The 27417-nt window shown below is 35.9% G+C and overlaps 1 protein-coding gene across 2 annotated transcripts; it reads left to right on the top strand.

Moving 5' to 3' along the window:
• Window positions 1-104: 104 nt before the first annotated feature.
• On the top strand, window positions 105-27417 carry AIMP1 (aminoacyl tRNA synthetase complex interacting multifunctional protein 1). 2 transcript variants are annotated; one of them, XM_006077193.4, is made up of 7 exons: window positions 105-302; window positions 9061-9194; window positions 11174-11287; window positions 13663-13833; window positions 20469-20680; window positions 23668-23836; window positions 27178-27417. In XM_006077193.4, coding segments are annotated over exons 1-7 (969 nt in total). In that variant the 5' UTR covers window positions 105-300; the 3' UTR covers window positions 27345-27417. The 2 variants fall into 2 exon arrangements, with proteins under 2 accessions (XP_006077255.4, XP_006077256.4); XM_006077194.4 differs by lacking the exons at window positions 105-302; window positions 11174-11287.

The raw sequence follows: 27417 nt of genomic DNA, 5'->3' as shown, positions 1-27417 counted from the left end.
TCTAAAGAAAGACCCCGGCATCTGGCATCTTGCCTCTTGCCCAACCTGGCGAGAAAATGTAGCGACCGAGGAAGAGGTGCAGGATGATTGGCGTTATTTACTGAGGGGCTGGACGACAGAGGATGTGGTGTGGCTGCGCACAGGAGAGCGGGGGACAGAGAATTTGGAGTGGAGTCTGTAGACCGCTCGGGCGTTTAGCGAGGACACCTTTTTGGGTCCTTTCTCACTGCCTTCGTGAGGCGGAGGCGCTCCTTACCTGCTCCCGGCCGAGGCTGCTGAGGTGCCTCTGTCCACCGATACATGTGAGTGTTGTCCGCAGAGGGTCCCGGGGAGGACGGATTACGATCGTAGGAGTCCCCTTTCCCTTACTGGCCTTTAGGAGCTAGGACCTGGCCTGCGGGTACTAGTGGGAAGCCCGCGCACAGCAGCGCGGATCTAGGCCTGAGGAAATATGGAAGAGCTTGGGACCTCTTGAAGGAGCCAAGTTTGAAAAATGGGACGCGGGGCCGAGGGAAAGGATGTTACTGGGAAAAGTATACGCACAAACACGATTACTTTTGTGCGTGTGAGAGAGCACTGGGTGTAGTGATAGGAATTCGCTCTTTGCGTAGGTAGTTATTCGACGTCCACCATGTTCCAGGCACCGTTTTGCTGCTGCTGCTGCTGCTAAGTCACTTCAGTCGTGTCCGACTCTGTGCGACCCCATAGACGGCAGCCTACCAGGCTCCGCCGTCCCTGGGATTCTCCAGGCAAGAATACTGGAGCGGGTTGCCATTTCCTTCTCCAATGCATGAAAGAGAAAAGTGAAAGCGAAGTCGCTCAGTCGTGTCTGACTCTTCGCGACCCCGTGGACTGCAGCCTACCAGGATCCTCCATCCATGGGACTTTCCAGGCAAGAGTACTGGAGTGGGGTGCCATTGCCTTCTCCGAGGCACCGTTTTATGCGTTGGTAAAAAAGGAATGAGTAAAACAGATAAAAATTCCTTTCTCCCGTAGTTCATGTTTTATTGAGGAAGACACATATTAAACAAAGTTTAAAACATTATCGTGTCTTAGATCGTAACGAGTGCTGAAAAGAAAAGTAGTAAAGCAAGGAAGGGGGATATGGCTTGAAATTTTAGTGTGGCCATTGAAGGTCTCACTGAAAAGGTCACTCAAGTAGAGGTGACAGAAACAGAGTTAATTGTAAGAGTAATTTGGGGAGGGGCTTCCCTGGTGGTTCAGTGGTAAAAAATCCATCTGCCATTGCAGGGTACACAGATTCAATTCCTGGTCCAGAAATATCACTGGGAAAAGGAAATGGGAAACTATTCCGGTATTCTTGCCTGAAAATCCCCATGGACAGAGAAGCCTGACGGGCTACAGTCCATATAGGGTCACAGAGAGTCAGACGGGACTTAGTGATTGAACAACAACCATGTTTTGCGGTAGTGGAGTCAGGCTGAGGAATCAAACACTGCAAAAGCCATCAGACAGAAACTGGCCTGAACAGCAAGGAAGCCTGTAGGTCAGAGTTGAGTGAAGGAGTTAGAGCAGGAGAAAGAATCAGAGAGCAGGAACAGGTCATGAAGGATCTTGAAGGGCATCTAGGTCACTTCACTAGCAGTGAAGTGTTATATCCTGACTGCCTTTTTGAAAGGATCTCTCTGGCTGCTGTCCAGAATAGACTGGAGAGAATAGGGTGAAAGACCAGGTAGGAGACTTGTGCACAAATTCTGGGAAGTTACTGTGGTGGCTTAAATAGGGGTGGTAAGAAATGGCCAGTGAGACTTTCAGTCCTCATAATTTAGTTATGCAAGAATTTTAATGGATGATGAGTTAATCTTTTTTAATTTTGTTTGGGGAACACTTTAAAATAACTCCTAGTGTGAGGTTGCTGCTGCTAAGTCGCTTCAGTCGTGTCCGACTCTGTGCGACCCCAGAGACGGCAGCCCACCAGGCTCTCCCGTCCCTGGGATTCTCCAGGCAAGAACACTGGAGTGGGTTGCCATTTCCTTCTCCAATGCATGAAAGTGAAAAGTGAAAGTGAAGTCGCTCAGTCGTGTCCGACTCCTAGTGACCCCATGGACTGCAGCCCACCAGGCTCCTCTGTCCATGGGATTTTCCAGGCAAGAGTACTGGAGTGGGGTGCCATTGCCTTCTCCGAGTGTGAGGTTAGGAGTATCAAACACAAGTTAAAATCATGGCTTTACTATTTAATATTTGAATGGTGTTAGACAGGTCTCATAATTTCTCTTGAGTTTATCTATAAACTGAAAATATTGTGTCACAAGGTTGTAAAGATTAAATGACAGTGTATGTAATATGCCAGGCCCATTAAAATAGTGGCTACTATTATTAACTGTGTTCTTGGATTAGAAATGGAAAAAAGGAAAAAAAAAAAAAACAAAAACAGTGGTGAGTGCACCTGTAAGATAAAGGTTTGGTTAAATCCTGTTGGGAAAAATTTGACCATATTAAAAAATGACCTTGTTTGGTAGAGGGTCTTGGGAAACCAAGACACATCCCTTTTAAAATTTTATATATATGTCACTGGACAGAAAGCTTTTCTGTGTTAATGGCCATAGTGTTTGAGATATATGGACTGCCTTCTCTTAGCCATACTCTCATAGCCATCCCTTAGGCCCTGCAGCATCCCCTGTGTCCTCATTGGTAAAGGGGAAGAAGGCTCTGGTGAGTAAAGAAAAACAATCAAGAATAAATACAGATTTCCAGTTGTAAAATGATTGTCACAGGGATGTAATGTACACCATAGTGACTATGGTTAATAATAGTTTTGCATATTAGAAAATAGACTGAATCTTGATGGTTCTCATCATAAGAAAAAAAATTATAACTATGTATGGTAAAGGATGTTAACTGGATTATTATGGTGATCACCTTGCAACCCAATCAAAAAATGGGCAGAATATCTAATAGACATTTCTCCAAAGCAGACATACAGATGGCCAAAAGGCACATGAAAAATGCTCAGCACCACTAATTATTAGAGAAATGCAAATCAAAACTATAGTGAGTTATCACCTTACATCAGTCAGAATGGCCATCATCAAAAAAATCTACGAATAATCAATGCTGTAGAGGGTGTGGAGGAAAGGAAACCCTCCTGCACGGTTGGTGGGAATGTAAATTGGTGCAGCCACTATGAAGAACAGTATGGAGATTCTTTAAAAAACTAAAATTAGACCTACCATACGACCCTGCAATCCCAATCCTGGGAAGATAGCTGAAGAAAACTAATTCGAAAAGATACACACACCCCAGTGTTTACCTAAGCATTATTTACTATAGCCAAGATGTGGAAGCAACTTAAATGTCCATCAAAGAGATGAGTGGATAAAGAAGATACAGTGTGTATAGACACACGTGTGTGCACACACATATATGCACAATGAAATACTACTCAGCCGTAAAAAAGAATGAAATAATGCCACGTGTAGCACGATGGATGAACCTAGAGATTATCATACTAAGTGAAGTTAAGTCAGAGAGAGATAATGACAAATATCATACAATATCACTGACATGTAAAATTGAAAAATGAACTATTTGCCAAACAGAAACAGACTTACAGATGTAGAAAGCAAACTTACAGTTACCAAAGGGGAAAGATGGGGCAGGGGGGTGTAAATTAGGAATTTGGGAGTAACTTACACTCACAGCTGCTACTGCTAATTCGCTTCAGTCGTGTCCAACTCTTTGCGAATCCATAGACAGCAGCCCACCTGGCTCCCCCGTCCCTGGGATTCTCCAGGCAAGAACACTGGAGTGGGTTGCCATTTCCTTCTCCAGTGCATGAAAGTGAAAAGTAAAAGTGAAGTCACTCAGTCGTGTCCGACTCTTAGCAACCCCATGGATTACAGCCCACCAGGCTCCTCCGTCCGTGGGATTCTCCAGGCAAGAGTACTGGAGTGGGATACCACTGCCTTCAACTTTATGTAAAACGGGTTAAGTAACATGGGCCTACTGTATAGCAGAGGGAACTATGCTCAGTATTTTGTAACAACCTATATGGAAAAGAATCTGGATAAGAAACTATATGTGTGTGTATATGTATATATCTGAATTACTTTGCTGTGCACCTGCAACTAACACGACATTGTAAATCAGCTGCTTCAGTAATAAAGTCACAGCTAATGAGTGAGTGGCAGAGCTGAAATTTGACTTCATTCCCTGATCACATACTTGAAAGCAAAAAGCAGTAAATTCAAAGCAGGTATTTCAGTACATAATACAGGATGTGACTAAATGTAAGAGAGCAGTAGATCAGTTTAAATCAGCTATGGTTTTTTCCTTAATTACTAGAGCCGTTTTACAGTTGACGGCATCACACAATGCTTAGAGTGTCTAAGAAGAATATAAATTTTTAGCTAATTGCAATTCTGAAACAACAAAATCAGATATTTTGAGAAATAGAGAATCACTTCCAAATTTTTGAGGTGTTCTCTATGCTATAAAGTAAAAATGAAAATCTGCAGTTAAAACTGCCATTTCAAAGCAATTGTTTGATTGTTTGGTTCCTAACATTGAGAGACTGAGGTAGAAGATTTGTTAATTTTTAAAATACTGGCAATTTAAAATCAGAGTGGGGAAGACTACTGAAGAGATTGCCGAAGTAAAGGGAAGCCATTTAGAAATGATAGGGCTCTCAGGGACTTCCTTGATGGTACAGTAATTAAGGCTTCTCAGAAACAATCTTTTATGTATGTGTTTTAATGATTAAGATACAGTCCAAATTCATGTATTTTATAAAATCAGCTTCACCTAGCTTTATGATTAGTGGCATCTTACAGCAGCATTTTAGGTTTGATGAAATATGGTGGTTATGTTGAAAAAAACAATGTGAAAGGGCAGAGTAACTTAGCTAATACTTTTCAAAGCTTTTTATCATAAAAATGTTTATTTTTTAAAATTTAGTAGAGGAAAAAGGGGAAAAAAGCTTTGACTCTTACTATCCAAATACAGTTAACATACTGGGTATACTGTTTTCTTTGTAAATGTTTTAGATTTGTAATTACTGTGCATGCAGTTAAGTGTTATATCTATTTTAATCACATAATCTTTTTTTTTTTTTAATTTTGGTGCAGAGTAAGTCAGCATTCCCAAACTGTTGTAGAAAATTCTTGTTCAAGTGAATTTTAATAGCTTTTCGTTGGTTAGTATTCCATAGCTAAAGACTTTGGGAAGTGCTTCATAATCATATCCTTTATTGAAATTATAGCTTGGGCATTAAAAGAGCTAACTCCAGAATCAGACGGACCTAAGTTTTAATCCTCATTTACTAACTAGCCACATGACCTGAGCCAAGTGAATTTAAATCAAGTTTTCTTCTATACATAATGTAGATAATTGCTGTATTTGTAGCTGATCTATGCACAGCATTTAGCCAGCCCACGATAAATGCTCTGCAGAAGTTACCTATTATTAACTTTATCATCTTGAGAAATCCTCTATGTATTAGCATATTAAAAGCTCTGAGGAGACTAAGCAGGCCTAAAAATTTGAAACCCAGTGGATACTCAATGTAAAATTGAACCCTGTGCAGCAGTCGGCACAGAGCAGTGAAATGAGCACCGCGTTGAATGATAAACATTTGTCTGAACTTAAAGCAATGACCTTAAGCTAGCATTGTTGCCCTAAACATGAAAGCGGAAAGTGGACGTGTTAGTCGCTCAGTGGTGTTTGACTCTTTGCAACCCCATGAACTGTAGCCCACCAGACTCCTCTGTCCATTCTCCAGGCAAGAATACTGGAGTGGGTAGCCAGTCGCTTCTTTAACCAGTACCTGAAGAGAACCGAGATGGCTTCATCCACAGTTATTTTATGTATGAATGGTTGAATAGGATCCTTATGTATTCTCAGTATTTTAAGATTTCATGGCTCATATAAGTGTTTTTCAGTAACATTTCTGTCTGTTACTAATTCTGTTTCTTTTTTCTTTCTTATTTCTCCTGTTTATCCACTTAGTAGTTAGAAAATTCATTTTTACTGAATGTTTCAGGTAGCTCATATTTCTAGGTCCTGGTTTTTACCAATTTAAAACTAGACCTTAATTTAAGCAAGTATTTTTTACACTTAGGGCTAAGGATATAAATTATGCTTATTTTTATAATAATAAGTAAATTAATATATTATAATTAAATATATTAACTAAATTAACATATTATAATTAAATATATTAGTTATCTTTATATGGATAGTATATTAGTGTCCTGGAGTATTTAAAGTATAAGAAAAGTTGGATGGTGTTTTACCTGTTTGTATTTGAGTGAAAGATACATACATTTTATTGAGAAAAAACTTTCTTATAAAAATGTTTAAAGTTTACTTATAAAATAAAATAAAGTTTACTTATATGTTTAAAGCTGATTTTTAAACCATTTTCTACCAAATGAATTATTAACTAGTCTTAACTAGCTGTAATTTTTTTCCTGTTTTCAGTTTGTGGTAATAATATATTGGTTCCCTGAAATGGCTAGTCTTTTCACTTTATATATCCTAACCCTTCACCATGAGATAACAAAGATTTTGAGGATTATTCTGTCATCTCCCTTTATCACATTGTTTCCTCTTATGTGTGCATGTATTTATATGTTTAACTTACTTGTGTTTCTGTGTTTTGAAACATGGCATTCTCTCTTCCTAAACAGTCTGTGCTTCAATATGTATCACAAAAGTTATATTTTACTTAACTCATAACTATGTTTTCCAGGTAGTTAATAGATTTATTTCAGTATAATTATAGATCTTTTTTGCTTGTAGACTAGGATTTATTACCTGTATTTTGTGAATTATTTTTAGTCTTAGTTTTGAAGCTGTTTTGTAAGTTAGGGCATATGTTTCATATTTGGTTTTGTAAGCAACTTGATGTATTTGTGAGATGACTTTGTGGACCTGCTGTTCAATTTATGAGACCTGTTTTAGACTTAAATCTATTTATTTCATATCTGTTAAGAGAAGTTTACTAGGGTTTTTTCTAATGTGTATCACTAATTTCACATTCATCTTAGTATCACTCATCAAATATTTCATTGGTAGGGAAGCAAAAGTTACAGCTTACACCAAATAACTTAGGCCAAATCAAATCATTGTTTCCGTTAGCGATAGCTGTATTTCACCTATTGAAATATGTAATATTTGGTCATTACTTATGTTAACCTGAAATAGACATCAAACTAAAAGAATGCTGTAACTGGAATACTAAAAGTTCAAAAAACATAACTTTTTTACTTCAAATTTTCATCATATGTCCATGTATTTTTCTCTAAAATTCTGGCTTTAACATTTGAGGAGCAATAGCAGGGTTATTGGAGAAGGCAATGTCAACCCACTCCAGTACTCTTGCCTGGACAATCCCATGAACGGAGGGGCCTGGTGGGCTGCAGTCCATGGGGTCGCTAGGAGTCGGACACGACTGAGCGACTTCACTTTCACTTTTCACTTTCCTGCATTGGAGAAGGAAATGTAGCCCACTCCAGTGTTCTTGCCTGGAGAATCCCATGGACGGGGGAGCCTGCTGGGCTGCCGTCTGTGGGGTCTCACAGAGTCGGACACAACTGAAGCGACTTAGCAGTAGCAGCAGCAGCAGCAGGGTTATTGTGTATTCACTTTTGGTAAAAAAATTGGCAGAATTTAAGTTATATCTTCATTTTCACTCTTGTACATTTTTTTTCCTCTATTTTTCTAAGCTATTAAGTAATAGTCCATGGAGTAGTTTACTGTGGCTTTTCCAGATTAACCACCTTTGCCCCATTTATATTTTCTTGATTACTAACAACTTTATTTTTATAAGGTTTTTAAAACCTTTTCTATATCATACATTGTCACTGTTGGCATAAAGATTTTTGAGGGTTGGTTTTCTTTTTATAAAAAAGTAAACATCTCAGTATTCTTTGCCTAATAATTTGAAATTTTAAAACAATCTATTATTTGTCCACTGTTAGCCAATTTTTTAATAAAAAACTTCACCTCTGAGTGTGTATCATTTATTTAAAATTAGAACTGTTTCAGCTATGTTAGTGTCATGCTTTGAAGTATAAACTGATGCTAAATTAGGTAAAAAGCAATTCTTAGTATTGTTAATGATTAACCTTTTGTCATGTGACTGTCTTAATATTTGGCAGTATAAACCTCATGAATTTGGCTTCAAAAGTTTGAACTTTTGAACATGATGAATTAATCCCAGAATTTTGCTTATATATGCAATATCTACATACTGATAGGCTGTCTTCTAATTTCTATGAGTTATAAAATTAAAATTCTATTTTCTTCCACAAAAGGAAATAGAATTATATGATATACAGAATTCTATATATGTCATGTCAGTGTATGTATATATAATATATATTATGTTACAGTATATTCTATTATATAGAATTACATAATATATAGAATTCTATATATAATGTCAGTGTGTCTATATATGTATAGAATTCTGTATATGTGTCTATATATGTCTATATACAAAGAATTCTATAGAATTGTCTCTGTATGTAATATATATACACTAATATTATATCTCAGTATCTATATGATTAAATTGATGTTTTCCTAATTGTTGATCTTTTTCCTTTAATATTGTCTTTCCTAATTTACATGTTCTTCCTTACATGTAAGTTTGTACATATTTAAATAAGACAGTAGAAATACCCAATACACAAAAGAAACATATAAAGAAGAAATTCAGTAATTGTGTTTACTTTGGAACTCAGGTATAGTACTCAGTTATCTCGTAGTTAAGGTTGTTATTAGTCTGTCTCTTAGTGTTCCTGTCTTATGTCCTAATATTCTGCAGTATTTAAAGCTTTCTTGAAAATTTTGCAACCTGAAATATGATTAAATATCATATTTTCTGCTTTTGGGAGAAAATTAATTTCTTTTCCAGTCAGAGTGAGGAATTAATCTATTAACATTTCTGCCGCTTAATTGATTTCTTTTTCTAATATATGGTTCTATTGCAGTAGAAAATGTTTTTCCTTTCAGACTGCTTGTTCATGATGTCCTGTGCAATAAACTTACTCATTCTACAGTATAATGTTTCACTTTCATTTTTTCACTTAGGATTTTCTGCCGTTTCTTGGCAAAAATGGCAACTGGTGATGCTGTTCTGAAGAGATTGGAGCAGAAGGGTGCAGAAGCAGATCAAATTATTGAATATCTTAAGCAGCAAGTTGCTCTTCTTAAGGAGAAAGCAAGTAAGAAAATTTGAAAATTTAAGTTTTCTAGGGAGATACTTAAAATGAATTCATACAGTGACAGCAAAAAAAAAAAAAAATGTGTTTACCACAGACAATGTTATATTACTTCACAGTCTTGATGATGACTTCTGTATTCCTTTAATATTGCAATTATGAGTGAAGAAATATTCTGGGATTAAGATAAATTAGAATTGGTGTATGGTGAACATGTAATATTTAGAGAAAACAATGTGTTAATTCAAGACTAATAAAGAAAAATTAATATTTAAAATAAGTTGGTATAGAATTAGAGACTAAAAATGAAGAAAGCTGGGTAAAATCAAATAGAAACTCAAATATCTCCTTTAATTTCACATAAAAGAAAATCTTTACTTTCATATTGCTCTCTTTTAGGGTATTTTCTGAAATGATTTTTATAGTTTTTCCAGTGCTTATGTTTTACCTCAAAATTGCTATGATGTATTCACAAAAATATTAAATCTTCTGCTTCTAGAATTTAGGTTATTTTTTGTATATTTTATTTCTCAATAGCCAATAGTAATACTATGAAAATTCCAAAGTCTTTTACCATCACTTATTTAAATAAATGCTCTTCTCAGCTACATAAAACTGAATGACTTAAAGAATCCTACATTTAGTATCTAAAAATTTTTCCCTTTATCAAATTTTTCTTCTTTTTAAATACTGTTTTAATTATTTGTATAATGTTTTATAAATACTTTTCTTACTGTTTTTCTTAAAATTTAAAAAGGATTTTTCTTACTATTTTTAAAATTTTTTAATGCTTCTTCCCATTAGAAAGATGAAGAGATTATAGAGATGTATGTAATATAGAAGAGAATTAAAAAGGAAATAATTTATGGAGAGTAGTAGTAATAAATATGTATATGTAAGTAAATACATGGGCAGGACTATACTGCTTGACATGAGAGTATCACATGGTATGTGATTTGCATACATGTAATCAGCAAAAATGCAGCAGGCATAGTACAGATTGATATAATAGTGTGCCTTTGTGTTGGCAACCCAGATACCAAAATCAGCTTTGAGTCATGTTTTTGATTTACTCAAAATGATGAATGATGTTTCTTTAGGTAGAACTCTTGAACAAAACAAACTACAGATTTGCATAGTACTTGATTCCTAGAAAATTCAGAGTATAATGAAAATGTTTAAAAATGTTTGAATGTAAAAAGTAACTAGAATCTAGGCTCAAATAATAAACAGGATTTCACCTGTGCATCTGTACAATGTCACTGCAAAATCGTGCAGGATATGAGGCAGTTCTTCATTTCACAGGAATATCTAACCTATTGCAGAACATCTGAAATCCCTGACCTCTGCTCTCCAAATGCCAGTACTGACTCCCATTATTAGTGACACCCAAAAATTCCCTTACAGATTTTCAAAGTCCCACCTAGAGAGCAGTACCAACCCCACTGAGAATCCTTGTCTTTTATATTTTGTGTACCCTATTGCTCACCTTTAAACACACTATGTTGAGCAAATCATTTCGTTTAATGTTTGACCAGCTCTACTTTTGAGACATTAGGAATTAAAGAGTTTTCATTTCCCTTTACAAGATACTAATTAAAAAGGAAGAAATGAGAACAATTTCTTATTGTTTGGTATCATTATTAGATCTTAGACTTTGAAAAAAGTTTAATATATCTGATATTTGTCTCTCAGTTAACCTGTTAGTAACACTGAACGAGGTTCTTATACTGTTCTATAGCATTTTTATAAAAGCTAGGAAAATAATTGATAAACAAAACCTCTTCTGTTTTTACTTCAAAGATTTTCTCCCTTTCTCTTTTAAATATCATGTTGTTTAATAAATATTAAATTGATACAAAGGAACTGGTGAAACATTTGGTTCTAGCTTTTTTTATACTGGCTATGCTTTTATCAAGTAGTATTCATAAGAACCTTTTAGAAAACCCAGCTATATCATAACTGGTGGTTCTTGATCCCAGTTTTGCAGGCAACTTTGAGAGAAGAGAAGAAACTTCGAGTTGAAAATGCAAAATTGAAGAAAGAAATTGAAGGATTGAAACAAGAGCTAATTAAGGCAGAAATTCAAAATGGAGGTGATTAATTATAGACATGATAGGTTGATTCATAACAATAATTATTACATTCTTTACTAAGTTGGGTTTTACGCTTGATTACTCGTCTCATCCTCACAACTGCCCTTCTCATGCCTTTTTCCTCTTACCTTGAAGAGAAAATAGCGATGCAACCAGACTTAGAAAAGGCAGATAGATGATCTTGCCTAAGATCATGAAAAAATGCCAAAATTGGAGTTTAGAGAGCTGCACTCTTAATCTCTACTGTGATCATCACTGATCCCCTATTAAACTCGATCATCACTATTCCCTATTGAGTAGAGTTGAAAATAAGCCATAATAGTATTTAGTTAACATTTATTAAATTTTACTGTATGCCAGGCACTACCAAGTGGTTCATATACGTTATGTATTTTATCCTTAAAATCTTATGTACACAGATATTCTTGTTTTATACATTGATGCTTAGAGATGTAATTTGCCTGAAATCAGGTACTGTTTTTTAAGTTATCCAGATCAGCAGATAATTATCATTTCACCTGGTATGTTGTAAATGAAATGAAAGTTTTTATTGAATTATTTTAAAAGTGTCTGAGTTCTATTCAGTTCAGTCACTCAGTCGTGTCCGAGTCTTTGCAACCCCATGAATCACAGCATGCCACCACCACCAACTCCTGGAGTTGACCCAAACTCATGTCCATCGAGTTGGTGATGCCATCCAGCCATCTCATCCTCTGTTGTCCCCTCCTCCTCCTGCCCGCAATCCCTCCCAGCATCAGGGTCTTTTCCAATGAGTCAACTCTTCGCATGAGGTGGTTTCAGCTTCAGCATCAGTCCTTCCAATGAACACCCAGGGCTGTTCTCCTTTAGGATGGACTGGTTGGATCTCCTTGCAGTCCAAGGGACTCTCAAGAGTCTTCTCCAACACCACAGTTCAAAAGCATCAATTCTTCAGTGCTCAGCTTTCTTCACAGTCCAACTCTCACATCCATACATGACCACTGGAAAAACCATAGCCTTGACTAGATGGACCTTTGTTGGCAAAGTAATGTCTCTGCCTTTGAATATGCTATCTAGGTTGGTCATAACTTTTCTTCTAAGGAGTAAGCGTCTTTTAATTTCATGGCTGCAGTCACCATCTGTAGTGATTTGGGAGCCCAAAAAAACAGTCTGACACTGTTTCCACTGTTTCCCCATCTATTTCCCATGAAGCGATGTGACCAGATGCCATGATCTTAGTTTTCTGAATGTTGAGCTTTAAGCCAACTTTTTCACTCTCCTCTTTCACTTTCCTCAAGAAGCTTTTGAGTTCCTCTTCACTTTCTGCCATAAGGATGGTGTCATCTGCATATCTGAGGTTATTGACATTTCTTCCGGCAATCTTGATTCCAGCTTGTGCTTCTTCCAAGCCCAGCGTTTCTCATGATGTACTCTGCATAGAAGTTAAGTTAGCAGGGTGACAATATACAGCCTTGACGTACTCCTTTTCCTATTTGGAACCACTCTGTTGTTCCATGTCCAGTTCCAACTGTTGCTTCCTGACCTGCATACAGATTTCTCATGAGGCAGGTTAGGTGGTCTGGTATTCCCATCTCTTTCCTAATTTTCCACAGTTAATTGTGATCCACACAGTCAAAGGCTCTGGCATAGTCAATAAAGCAGAAATAGATGTTTTTCTGGAACTCTCTTGCTTTTTCAATGATCCAGTAGATGTTGGCAATTTGATCTCTGGTTCCTCTGCCTTTTCTAAAACCAGCTTGAACATCTGGAATTTCACGGTTCACATATTGCTGAAGCCTGGCTTGGGGAATTTTGAGCATTACTTTACTAGCGTGTGAGATGAGTGCATTTGTGCGGTAGTTTGAGCATTCTTTGGGATTGCCTTTCTTTGGGATTGGAATGAAAACTGACTTTTTCCAGTCCTATTTGGCCATAAAAAAGCATGAAATTTTGCCATTTGTAGCAACATGGGTGGACTCAGGGTATTATGCCAAGTGAAATAAGTCAGAAAAAGTCAAATACTTATAGATGAATCTAAAATTACAACAAACTAGTGAATACAATAAAAAGCTGACTCATAGATGTAGGGAACAAAACAGTGGTTACCACCAGAGAGGGAAAGAGGGGGGCAATATTGGAGTTGGGGATTAAGAGGTACAAATAATTGTGTATTAGATAAGCTACAAGGATATATTATACATCATGGGGAATATAGGCAATGTTTTATAATAACTATAAATACAGTATAACATTTAAAATTGTTAATCATTATACTGAATACCTGTAACATATTGTATATCAACTGTATTTGTTTCAAAATAGTTTATGATTCACAGTTTCATAGTTTTCTGTTTGTTTTTTTAACATAAATGACATTATTTCATTTTCTTTGTCAGTAAAACAAATACCATTTCCATCTGATACTCCACTAAAAACTGATTCTACAGTTTCTGAAAATGAGATACAGTCTGTACCAATAACAGCCATATCTTCTGGTGCTAAAGAGCAAGTAAAAGGAGGAGGAGGAGAAGAAGAAAAGAAGATGAAAGAGAAAGCTGAAAAGAAAGGTATTTTTTAACAGTTAAATTTGTTTTGCATTTGACTAGTTTACCAAATGTCAACATTTTTTATAGTGGTGTCAAAAAGAAAGTTCAAACTTATGAAATAGAATAAAGTTTAAAAACAGTAGGGTAATGGAACATTAAAGGTGGGCCCTCATGGGTGTGTAAAGGTTGACCAGGTAGACAGGGCAAAAGCATGACTTGAGTAGAGGGACTAGCATAACTAACACCAGGAAGTAGAGAACCATATGCAGTTTGCTGTGACTGAATTTGCATGTATTTGTAGGAAACAGTTTCAGAGAAATCACAGGTAGAAAGTTAGCTTAGAAGCAGTCATGAAGATAAGAAAACAATATTCCAGTCAAAGTAGAGTGTCTGAATTAGCATTGGGGTGTTAAATGTTTTAGGAATCCGTAAGAACTGAAGTAGAAAGTATATCACTGTCCACTTAAGCAACTAGAGTAGAAATCTTGCAGTCAACCTTAACTTGTCACTGTCCCTCAATTTTTGTATCTAACTGACTACCAAAACCTGTATAGTCATATCTCAGGGATATTGCAGATTCATTTCCAGACCATCAAAATAAAGCAGATAGCACAAGAAAGCAAGTCACAAGAATTTTTTGGTTTCCCAGTATATATGAAAGTTATACTTACACTGTACTGTGCTCTATTAAGTGGTCAATAGCAGTATACCTAAAAACAAAAACAACCGTACATACCTTAATTAAAAATACTTTATTGCTAAAACATGCTGACTATCACCTGAACCTTTAGCAAGTCATAATCTTTTTGATGGGGGAGAGTCTTTTTTCAGTGTTGATTGCTGCTGACTGATCAAGCTTATGGTTGCTGATGGTTGACTGGCTGTGGCAGTTTTTTAAAATAAGACAACAGTGAAGTTTGCTGTATTGGTTGAATCTTCCTCACAAACTGTTTATCTGTAGCACACAATTCTGTTTGATAGCATTTTACCCACAGTAGAACTTCTTCAAATTGGAGTCAGTCTTCTCAATCCCTGCCAACTGCTTTATCAGCCAAATTTATGTAATGTCCTAAATCCTTTGTTACATTTCAACAATCTTCACAGCCTCTTCACTAGGAATTGATTCCATGTCAAGAAATGACTTCCTTTGCTCATTCATTAGAACCAATTCCTTATTCACTAATATTTTATCATGAGATTGCAGCAATTTAGTCATATCTTTAGGCTCCACTTGTAATTCTAGATCTCTTGCTAAATCTGCAGTTTCTTCCTCCACTGAAATCTAGAACTCCTCAAAGTTTTACTTGAGGGTGGGAATCGACTTCTTCCCAACTCCTGTTAATGTTGATATTTGACCTCTTTCTATGAATTCTTAATGGCATCTCAAATGGTGAATCATCTCCAGAAGGTTTTCAGTTTACTTTGCATCATTCTGTCAGAGAAATTACTATATGTGGCAGCTATAGCTTTAAAAAGTGTATTTCTTAAGAATAAGACTTGAAAGTCAAATTTATTTCTTGATCCATGGGCTGTAGAATAGATGTTGTATTAACAGACATGAAAACAAGCTTAATCTCGCTGCACATCTTTATTAGAGCTCTTGGGTGACCAGGTGGATTGCCAGTGAGCAGTAACATTTTGAAAGAAGTCATTCTTGTGAGGTGAAAGTCTCTCAACAGTGGGCTTAAAATATTTTGTAAACCATGTTGTAAACAGAAGTACTGTCATCCAGGCTTTGTTGTTCAATTTATAGAGCACAAGCAGAATAGATTTAGTGTCATTCTTAAGGGCCAGAGGATTTTTCAGAATGGTAAATGAGCCTTGGCTTCAACTTTAGGTCACCAGCTGCGTTAGCCCCTAACAAGAGAGTCAGCCTGTCCTTTGAAGCCAGGCATTGACTTCTAACTATGGAAGTCCTAGGTGGTGTCTTCTTATAATAGAAGGCTTACAGTTTTTATCTACGTTGAAAATCTGTGGTTCAGTGTAGCCCCTTCATTAATTATCTTAACTAGACCTTCTGAATTGCAGCTTTTACATCACTTGCTGCTTCACCTTGAATTTTTATGTTATGAAGACAGCTTCTCTCCTTCAATCTCATGAACCAAGCGCTGCTAGCTATAACCTTTTGTTTTTGCAGATTTCTTATCTCTCAGCCGTCACTCAATTGAAGAGAGTTAAGGCTTGGCTCTGGGTTAGGCTTTGGCTTAAAGGAATATGTCTGGTTTCCTCTTCTCTCCAGGCCATTAAAGCTTTTTCCATATTATCAACATGACTGTTTTGCTTTGTTATTGTTCATGTCTTCTCTGGAGTAGCACTTTTTGTTTTCCTCAACAACTTTTTTCTTTGCATTCACAACTTGGCTCTTTGGCACAAAAGATCCAGCTTTGGGCCTGTGTTGGGTTTCAACATGCCTGCCTCACTAAGTGTAATCATTCCTTGCGTTTAAATGTGAAGAATATGTGACTTTTCCTTTCACTTGATCACTTATTAAAGGCCATTGTAGGGTTCTTTTTTTTTTAATGACAAAGATTTTTAAAGTTTTGTTGTTGCTTTTATACTTCAGAGTCTTGTATTGATGTCCTGGTCATATCTATATGCAACAAAAACATATACATTTAAACTCATTTTTTGTATTATTGGACCGTAATGTTCTAAGAGAGTTCTGTCCAATAGATATATAACATGAAGTATATATATAGTTTAACGTTTTTGAGCAATCTCATTAATATAAAAAGCAAGTGAAATTAATTTTGATAATACATTGAAAATATTATTTGAACATGTAACTATAATAGAAATTATAAATGAGATATTTGCATTCTCTTTTTTCATTGTAGGGTTCTTAATTGGCTTAATTTCAGCCAGAGGAAAGGGAGAGACAAATAGGTTGGTTGATGGTCGAACAGTCAGAACACACACAGTTATTAAGTTTAGCGTTTTATATGGGCATGGTTTGTGGTACCCTAAAGCATTTACAGTAGTGACATCAAAGATCTCAGACCACAGATCACCATAACAAATATAATAATGAAAAAATTGGAAATATTTTGAGGATTACCAAAATGTGACACCAAGACACAAAGTGACAAATGCTGTTGAAAGAATGGTGTCAAGAAAGTTGCTTGATGCAGAGTTGCCACAAACCTTCCATTTGTAAATAATGCAGTTATCTGCAAAGCACAATAAAGGGAAGCACAATAAAATCAGCTTTGGCTGTAATTCCTACCACCAAAACCTATCTGGAGCCCAGTTCTGTGCCTGCATTTTGTTAGGTGCTACCAGGTAATTTAGGCTTCCCAATAGCTCAGTGGTAAAGAATTCACCTGCCAAGTAGGAGACAGAGGAGATGCAGGTTTGATCCCTGGGTTGGGAAGATCCCTTGAGGAGGAAATGGCAGCCCACTCTAGTATTCTTGCCTGGAAAATCCCGTGGACAGAGGAGCCTGGTGGGTTACAGTCCATGGGTCACTAAGAGTCCAGCACACCTGAAGCAACTTAGTACGTTGTGACACCAGGTGGTTCAGGTTCTCATGATCCCATCTGAGTTAATGTTAAAGCCTCGTGTTTTCTAGTGTGTCCTTACCTGGCCACTAACGCTATTTTTCTAATCATAAATCTGACTCCTTATTTATTAACTTTCTTTATTCCTTTCTGGACTTCATTTTCCCAAATGTCAAAAAATAGGTTTTTATAATTCATTACACATGCCTCTCATGGTACTTAAACTCTTTAAATTTTTTTGGAAAATATAAAAGGGCTGAGGGATTCGTAAACTGATCTAAGCCATTTTAGCACCTAACTCTTGTCAATTCCTTTTGATAAGCATGAATAGCTTCTAGGTGCTGTGCATCCTCTTCTACATCACTTCACCACTAGGTGGTATGGTTACAATGAAACCAAGTCAGACTGATTCTTTCGTTTTATGAATTTTATTAAGTAGGCACAAAACATTCATGCAACCTGTTCTTATAAGTTTGGTAAAAAGTCCATCCTCAAAGAGGATACAGTACTGTGGCCGCAAGATTAGTCAACCTTGTGGTTAAATGAGACAACAAAAGTCTTCCTTTTGAGGAGGGAGCATCCAAGACCAAATGGAGATCTAGGTCTTGAATACCTGTGTTCAGTAGAACTTTCTGTTTTGTATAGCTGGGTTGTCCGACACAGTAGACATAGCCATGTGTGGCTGTTAGACGTTTAAAAATGTGTCTACTATGACTAAAGAACTGAATTTTAAATTATTTTAAATTTAAATGTTGAAAACTATATGGAGTCAGCAGCTACTGTCTTGGATAGTGCTGGAATAGAGGGCTGTTTAATCAATGTTGACTGCCAAGATTGCCAGGTTACAAAATTGTGCTCTCGCAAGGGCTGTGGCACCCATACAGTCTTTCTGTACTACACTTGTGAGCATCACTCATTTGTTAATGAAACATTTCTAAAGTCTCTTTATGATGACTAATGAAGTTCTTGGTATGGAATTTCATATTTACAATCACCTGTGAAATGTAGATCCCTGAAAAAGGTATTTCAAATGCCTGAAGTTTTAAAATTCATGAATATAGCTACATCATATTGTTACAGTAGTATGTATGTTGTTGTTGTTCAGTCAGCTACATGTGTCCAACTCTCTGTGACCCCATGGACTGTAGCTCAGCAGGCTCCTCTTGTCTGTGGGGTTCTTCAGGAAAGAATACTGGAGTGGGTTGCCATATGTAGTGTTTTAAAATAAATACATAGTTTATCACTCAAAGATAACTATTAAGATTTTTGTAGGAATTATATATATATATGGAGAAGGCAGTGGCACCCCACTCCAGTACTTTTGCCTGGACAATCCCATGGATGGAGGAGCCTGGTAGGCTGCAATCCATGGGGTCGCTAAAAGTTGGACATGACTGAGTGACTTCGCTTTCACTTTTTACTTTCATGCACTGGAGAAGGAGATGGCAACCCACTCAAGTGTTCTTGCCTGGAGAATTCCAGGGATGGGGGAGCCTGGTGGCTGCCGTCTATGGGGTCGCACAGAGTCGGACACGACTGAAGTGACTTAGCATAGCATAGCATATATATCTTTATCATTAGGGCTCTTAACTATTTTTAAAAATCTTTGCTGATACGTTACATGAAAAGTGGTATTTTTAAAAAATTTGCTAATGAGACTAAACATTTGTCATTTATTTTGAACTAGCTCTACTTTCTCTTTTATAAGCAATCTTTGTGAAAATTGTGAATGTCTTTTATGCAAAATCATCTGTTCCCACTCCAGAATAACTCTTCCCTGTGCTTCTGTATTTCTTTTTATTTGTAATGTTTATCACATGTTCATTATGTGTATCTGTCTTTTTTTTCTTTAATATTATTTATGGCCATGCTGGGTCTTCAGTGCAGACTTTTCTGTGTTGTGGCAAGTGGGCACTGGCTTCCCGTTGAAGTGGCTTCTCTTGTTGCAGAGCACAGGCCCTAGGACACTCACGACTTCAGTAGTTGCGGCTCCAGGGCACAGGCTTGGTAGTAGAGCACAGGCTCAATAGTTGTGGCATACAGGCCTAGTTGCTTCACCACATGTAGAATCTTCCTGGATCGTGGGGATCAAACCCGCATCTCCTGCATTGGCAGGTGGATCCTTTTCCACTGAGCCACCAGGGAAGCCCACATCTGTCTGTCTTATAAGAGATTTTTGGTGCCTGGCTAGTGTGGGCCACTCATCTTATTTTTTTCAGTGCCTTTAATCTCAGTAAATATTTATCCAAAGATGAAACAAAGAAGTAGTTAAGAAACAATGCTTTCAAGTCATAACAGCTTATGTCCTACAGATTAGGAGGTAGTTTTGTCTTACTTTTTTTTCTGCCAGAGAAGATGAATGTAAACTTTAGGAATTTGAACTATATTCAGGTTGCATTTTGACTTAATGGCTAAAGTGATCTTATGCTTATAAGAATTATATTATCAGCATGTAAATGAAAGTAGAATTTTGAAAACACAATTGGAATAAAATGTTTTCTTCCACTCAAATAGTTTCTGTAGGCAAATCTAAAGTCCTAAGAAGTCTTCAGAGGAGTATAAGAAATGGAGAAATTCATTGTATACTTACTGGTATGTTTAAGTGGTGAGAGACACATTTTATCAGTGAAATTATATTTGATTGTAGTTCATGCTGTCATTTGGCTACTTATGATATTCTTTCTAAAGAATTTTTCACTCTTGGAGAGTCACAGTAAATCTTAAAGGATTTTTTTCCCTGTTTCAGGGAAAGGGAAATTTTTTCTGTAGAGTGTTATTTACAGACTATAAAGTCTCTGTTACAATTGCTCCACTCTGCCAGAGTACCAAAGCTTGCATATACAATATATAAGTTAATGAACGTAATTTTGTTCTAGTAAAACAATTTCATAGGCAGCAGGCTGGATTTGACCTTGAGCCATAGATTACCAACATCTAGTCTGTGTCTTTAACTAGAGATATAGACAGTTCAACAGAGAAATAGCTTAAAGGGGATTCAAGATGTTGTGACATGGATAATTCTTTCCTTTGTTACTTAAATGAAGATAGAAGATGAACACTCATTTTTTTTTTCTTTTAAACTCATCAGAATCAATATTGTGGAGATTTTCATTTTTGTTTTACTTCTGAAGTTTACCCTTTGTAACTATTTTTTAGGAGAGAAAAAGGAGAAAAAACAGCAACCAGTAGCAGGAAGTGCTGACTCTAAGCCTGTTGATGTTTCCCGTCTGGATCTTCGAATTGGTTGTATCATCACTGCCAGAAAACACCCTGATGCAGATTCTTTGTATATAGAAGAAGTAGATGTTGGAGAAACAGCCCCAAGAACGGTGGTCAGTGGCCTGGTGAATCATGTTCCTCTTGAACAGGTAATCGATGTAGCTAAAATTATTTCTACATATGCGTTTTGGTGTCAGTCCCTCTTTCTTCATGTTTTTTCATGTAATTTTATATCAAACCACACAACATGAGTCAATATTGATTAATTCAGTTGATTATTTAAATATGATAAATCCACCAAAAAGTGCACAAAACTACCAAAAACTTGCAAAAGATCTGTAAATTAAGATCAAAGTCATGACCATAGAAAGAAGAAATGATGTATTATTTTTTCTCAATTTTTAAAAGTATTTTTAGTTTGTTATTTTATCATCACTGTTCTATCATGGAATTTTATTCCCTGATTTTAATTTTAAAATCACCATTATATAAGCTCGGAAAGTACCAATCTAAAATTAAGAAAACAAGCTTTATATCTTAATAACTCAAGTATTTTCATACTGGAAGAAGAAAGAGGAGAGGGAATTTTGAAGATTGAACTTGAACTTTTTAATGGTATTCCTTTATTCATTAAAAATAGCGTGTTTTAAAATTTTATTATTGAGATATTTAAATATATCTATATTTCCAATGTCAGACATTAATAATTTATAACTTGCTCTCTCTAGACATCTTCTATAGAAATTTGCATCATCCACCTGTTTCTTCTGCTCCATGGTGCTTCAGAGATACTGCAAAGACCATAGTCTTCCACATTAAAATAGTTCTGCCTCTTGGTTCTTTCCCAACTCTGTTGCTGATTGACTTTGTGAACTTGCACAAGTCCCTAGTTAATTCATTCTAATTTCAAGATGCTGATATTTACTACGAATCTGCACTGTGCCAGGAACTGTTGTAGGCAAGTGAATATAAAGAAAGATAGATGAATGATAGATTTGTTTAAAAAAAAAAAACCCTGGGATTTCCCTGGTGGTCCAGTAGTTAAGAATCTGCCTTTAAATTCAGGGGGTGTAGGTTTGATCCCTGGTTGAGGATCTAAGATCCCACATCCATGGGGCAACTAGAAAGAACTCGGTGTATAGCAGCTACAAAACCTGTGTGCTCTAAAGGTAGCATGCTGCAGCTGAGAGCCTGCATGCCACAGCAAAGGCCCATCACTGCCAATAATAATAATAAACAAAAGGCTCTGCCTTTGTGAAGCTCATATCTGAGAGGATCAGAACTTCCATGATAGTGTGTTAATATCAGGAAAAAAATCAAAGTAAGGAAAGAATCTAGAAAGTATTGAAGCTAGGGGGAAAAAGTGGCCAGGGAAGAGCAAAGTGGTATTTAAGTAAAGGTCTAAGAAAATGAAGAAAACAAATTGTTCTGTCTTATGGGATAGCATTTTCAGGCAGCCCTGAATCAGATGTTATCCTGGGATGTTCAAAGAACAGCAGGAAGCCAGTGTCATTGTAGCAGACTAACGGGAAATGTGATGGGAGATGAAGTCAGAGATGAGGATGCCAAATGCTGTAGGGTCCTAGAGATCATTGTAAAGACTTTGGCTTTTTTTCTGAGTGAGATGAAAGCCACTGGAGGATTTTTGAGCTAAGGGATAATATGGTCTGTCTCACATATTAATATTATCATCTGGTTGCTTTGTTGAGGTAAGAAAGATGGAATTAAGGAGATCAGTAAAGAAATTTCTCTTATCTATGAAAAATGATAGACGACACTGGTGTGTGCTTTTTCTTTTTAACATTCATTTTGTATAGGACCAGGACCCTCTCATAACAACTTATGAAGTTAGGTTCTTAAGGAGCCCTGGAGAAAGAACCAGTTGATCTTGAGCCAGCTCAAATTTGAAAAACTCCTCCTCATTGGGGCTTCAACTTTTTTGTTCTCCTAAGTTACAGACTAGTTCTTCTCTTCCAAAAGCTGTCATTCACAGCCATATGCAAAGTGATTTATATACATATCTGAATCTAATCATCAAATCAGTACTAGTCAGCAGTCTATAAGGTAACTGCATTTAGCTCCCTAAAACTGTATACCGCATTTTTTACATTTGTTTATTTTTCTAAGGTAAAAATCTACAGCTATCATCTGATTCTTAACAGATTGCATCTAGCTAAACCTGTTATTTTTTTGTACATATTTGGTGTAACTTTTTTTATTAAGTTCCCATATATGTGGCATCTTAAAGTTATTTAATGTCTGAAGAGAATAAGAAGTCATAAGATCACCAAAAAGGGGGCCTTTTCCATTTGAACCTTAGGTTCATTTTTTTTTTAAATCTTAGAATGTGGGGGTAAATTTATACATAACATTTATTTATAAAACCATCTTTCATCCAGAATGTGTCTTGTCTCCACATGCAGTGACCCTTCTTGAATGTTATTTTATTTTAAACCTACTGAAAGAATTTAAACAACTGTGTTCCTTATTTTTGCTCATTGACGAAAAAGTTGAGACTTCAACTATTGAAGTTTAAAGAAATTGCTGTTTACTTCTGTAACAAATTATAGAAATCGTTATCGTTGTTTGTTGTGCTGTGCATAAAGCTTAAATTGTTAAGTGATCAGTACTTTTTAATTTAGGAAATGAATCTTGCATAGTATTGAAAATGATCAAACATGTAGGGGAAAAATGTGCATTTATTTTAGTGCTGTTTCTAAGCTAAATGCTTTATATATATATGTTGTGATTTAATCCTTGTGGCGTCTTTATATCATTTCCCTCATTTTGTGAGGAAACAGGGAGATCAACTTTATGAGTCTCATTGTTAGTACATGAGAACTAGCAATGAAATTTAAAACCAAATCTGTTTCGCTCAGTCATTTATTTTTAAGTGAAATATTATTGCCTCTGCTGTTTGATCTATAATGCATTGTCAGTTTGTAGAATTTTTTGTGTGTGTGTGTTATATAAGTCTTCTTAAACAACATAAAAGATTTTGGACACAGATAAGGATAAAACAGCCACAAAAATAGAACATTTGATATTTAGCATATTAGATGTACCTTAATGTATTCTAGATAAGATTATTCTAAATCTTTGTACATCTTTAATCATCAGTGTGTATTTCACACAGATGCAAAATCGGATGGTGGTTTTACTGTGTAACCTGAAACCTGCAAAGATGAGGGGAGTAGTATCTCAGGCAATGGTGATGTGTGCAAGTTCACCAGAGAAAGTGGAAATCTTGGCACCTCCTAATGGATCTGTTCCTGGGGACAGAATTACTTTTGATGCTTTCCCTGGTAAGTATTTATTAGTTACTGTTTGTAATTTGGGAATCATGGTTCTGAAAGCTATGTTTGGAACGTTTAAATTTAAAATCACTCCTGTATATGACTTGTAAGACTTTACACTAAATGACCATCGTTAGTGATATTTTTGTTTATTGAGATTGACATAAGATGGTACATTAAGCACAACTGTATAATTATTCCTTCCCCATGAACACTCAAATTGCATAAAACACCAGAGAGATTGTACCCTAAGTGAAATACTAATTTTGATACCTACATAACAGAAGAGTGTGATATGGATAGAGAACCAGTTAATGTGCTACAAAGTCATTTAAGTGAAGATTATCTCAGAATGCAACATAGAAAGATGAAGAGATGAAAAGTTCAGACACGGAGCCAAAAATGTATAATTCTCAAAGTCAACCTAGTAATATACTTATATATGCTTTTACTAGCCTTTAGGATTTAGAGGAAATCTTTAAGTTGAAATTCATATTTTTTTAATAATCTAAAAGGAAGGTTCATTTCATATTGTTTCTTCTCTTTAGTAAAGTGCTCCTGAGACAGATGAAGCTTCCTAATATGTGAGAAAGTTTCTTCAAATAGGTCTTTGGAAGCAGTAAAGAAAGCTTGGCAGATGTAGAATAAACATTTCTTTCATAAAAGTGGAAGACCTCTTAAGAGGAAAAACAGAAATTAAAAGACAATATTGCCTTTTGGTCACAATCACCACCGCTTACTGGGAAGTCAAAACACCTCCCCAAACCTTATGCTTTTGGTTAGGATGTCATGTTTATACCTGACAAACCTGAAATTCTATTTTTCTAAACTGGAATGGAATGAAAATAAAAGTGAACTTTTTCTTTTAAGATTCAGCATACACTGAGGGAAAAAAAATCTTGGTTTGTCTTTCAGATTAACATTTGCTTTCCTTTTTACTTAAATATTTAAGATGAGTGCATTTTAAGTTTTATTTCTCTATATAAATTGTTAAGTCAGATATTTAGAACTGGAAGAAATCATTTATTTTAACCCACTATTTTACAAATTTAGAAACCGAGACCCAATAGAACTTAGCTACCTACTTAAGGTTTGTAGAAGGATCAAAAAATAGATGTGCCTGCCTCTCAAATATTACCAGCATTTTTGTTGGTGGATCATTGGCTTGCTATGAATTCATATGGACTATTTCATCAGAGAAGGCTTATAGTTCTTTTATTTCTATGACAGCTTTCATTCCCCTTACCTTATATAGAATTAGAATTAACAGGTAAATATTTCAGCACTTGAATCAGTTGTTATTATCTGGACATTACTGTTAAGTGGTGTGGAGTTTTTTTTAAGATACTCAGTGACTTAGCATTAGAGATGCCAATAGCCCAGAGTGGATTTCTTGCCTTTACCATATTTTTTAATCTTTCAATCTGTTTGGCTGTTGGTGTGTGTTTATATCTACATCATTGCAGTCTAAAATTCCTTTCATATTCATAGTTTCTCCTTGTGCTTTAGTAAATGAATATGTAGATAACATAAAATTTTTTCTAAAGTGAAAGGGAAAAACCTAACATTTAAGTGGCCCATGCAATTGTTTGAATTATACTCTTATAATTTATTAAATGCTTAACCAAGCTGAACAGCATCAAATAATTGATAAACTTGGGGACGTGAGGTCTGTTAATTCTCATCCTGCTTATGCACATCAGTTACTGCTTCTGTAGCAGTAAATCTGAAAGGAAATAACAGTTAATACTATGTATGCAACAGATCGGAGAAGGCAATGGCACCCCACTCCAGTACTCTTGCCTGGAAAATCCCATGGATGGAGGACCCTGGTGGGCTGCAGTCCATGGGGTCGCTAAGAGTCGGACACGACTGAGCGACTACACTTTCACTTTTTCACTTTCATACATTCGAGAAGGAAATGGAAACCCACTCCAGTGTTCTTGCCTGGAGAATCCCAGGGACGGCGGAGCCTGGTGGGCTGACGTCTATGGGGTCACACAGAGTCGGACACGACTGAAGTGACTTAGCAGCAGCATGCAACAGATCATTAGTCTTACTGTATTTTTTTTTTTTTCTTTTCCCAGAGAGAGCCATGATTTATCCGTACTTTATTTTTCAGCATATGTTTTACATTTTAAAACTTAGGGTGTCTGCTGGTACATTTTGATGTTCATTTGATGTGCTCAGTGTCTAGAGATTTACATTTCATGTTATAGTAAGTATGGTATAGAAATTGCATTTGGTGCTCAAACCTTTGAATTGCTAATTGGCTTTGAATAACGATTTTCCAACTATAAAACCATTGCTTCCATAAAGTTTAGAAGATGCCACATAATATATTTATAATAATGGCTAAAACCTCTCCCCACTCCTTTTTTAGTCTTAAATCTGTAAAGCCATAAATTAATTCAATATCTAGTCCCTAAAGTATCAACCAAAAATAACTTGAACACAATATTACAGCAAGAAGACAAAGACATTGACACTCCCTCCTCTTTCTTTTCCTTTTTTTTTTTTTTTTTGAGAATGCACTGGATTTAGTCTCATAATAAATGGAAATTTGCATTCAGACTTTTCTGAGATCATGATTATTCCTATTTTGAGTCTTATTAATAAATCTGAGTTGATGGTTAATCTCAAAGCATGTATAAATGCAAGACTCTTTAGCTTTTGGACCCAATTACTCTTTAAAAATGGGGTGCTTTTTTGGTATTGAGTGGTATGAGTTTTTTATATATTTTAGATATCAGCAGCACCTTATCAGCCAAATTGTTTGCAAGCTTCTTCTCTCATTCAGCTGGTTCTCTTTCAATCTCACCAAGTAGAATGGGCAGCAGATGAAATTCAGAGTAGTTATCATATTTAGCTAGATAACCCTAACACTTAAGTTATTTCCAGTACTGTAGGAAATCTTTAAGTACTGTAGCAGCAATTTAGTCATTTTTTGTTGAAACATACAGTAAAGCATAAGCTGCTTCTGCCATGTATAAAAATGCAGCACATCAAATTATGCTCTCATCTGTTCAAAATCTTTCTTTATATGTAGTGATAAAATGAGTATCTTGTGTTTTCCTTCTGATCATTTGGGGAATAAATTAGCTGTACAGCTGTTTCTTAAAAGAGTAAAAAATAATACCTTTAACATTTGTAAGGAAATGACAATATGTTTTACCAATTAAGAATTTAAAAAGTGCTGATGTCACAGAAATAAAGTAAGTGTTAAAAGTAAATATTTAGATTCTTATCAGGTGTAAAGATCAGAGATTGTATCTAGGACAATTCACTAGAAATCTCTGATGACAGTTTATTGATATGTTAGCTATGTATTATTTTCCCTCTCCCAACAGGAGAGCCCGACAAGGAGCTGAATCCTAAGAAGAAGATTTGGGAGCAGATCCAGCCTGATCTTTACACTAATGATGTATGCGTGGCTACATACAAAGGCGCTCCCTTTGAGGTGAAAGGGAAGGGAGTGTGTAGGGCTCAAACTATGGCCAACAGTGGAATAAAATAAAACACTTCAGTTTCTGAAATACATTAAAGAAAACAATAAAAAGAAATAACATTTGTCACTCATAGCTAAAATA

The sequence above is a fragment of the Bubalus bubalis genome, chromosome 7 (assembly GCF_019923935.1).
Source record: "Bubalus bubalis isolate 160015118507 breed Murrah chromosome 7, NDDB_SH_1, whole genome shotgun sequence".
In the NCBI taxonomy this organism is placed as follows: domain Eukaryota; kingdom Metazoa; phylum Chordata; class Mammalia; order Artiodactyla; family Bovidae; genus Bubalus; species Bubalus bubalis.
Note: the sequence above shows the minus strand (reverse complement) of the source record. Positions and strands in the feature narration are given on the sequence as shown.

Excerpts from the sequence above, each read along its gene's own strand:
- AIMP1 (XM_006077193.4), top strand. Across the intron at positions 11,288-13,662 it reads GGCAGAAATTCAAAATGGAG|TAAAACAAATACCATTTCCA; the intron begins GTGATTAATTAT and ends TTTCTTTGTCAG. Across the intron at positions 13,834-20,468 it reads AGAGAAAGCTGAAAAGAAAG|GAGAGAAAAAGGAGAAAAAA; the intron begins GTATTTTTTAAC and ends ACTATTTTTTAG.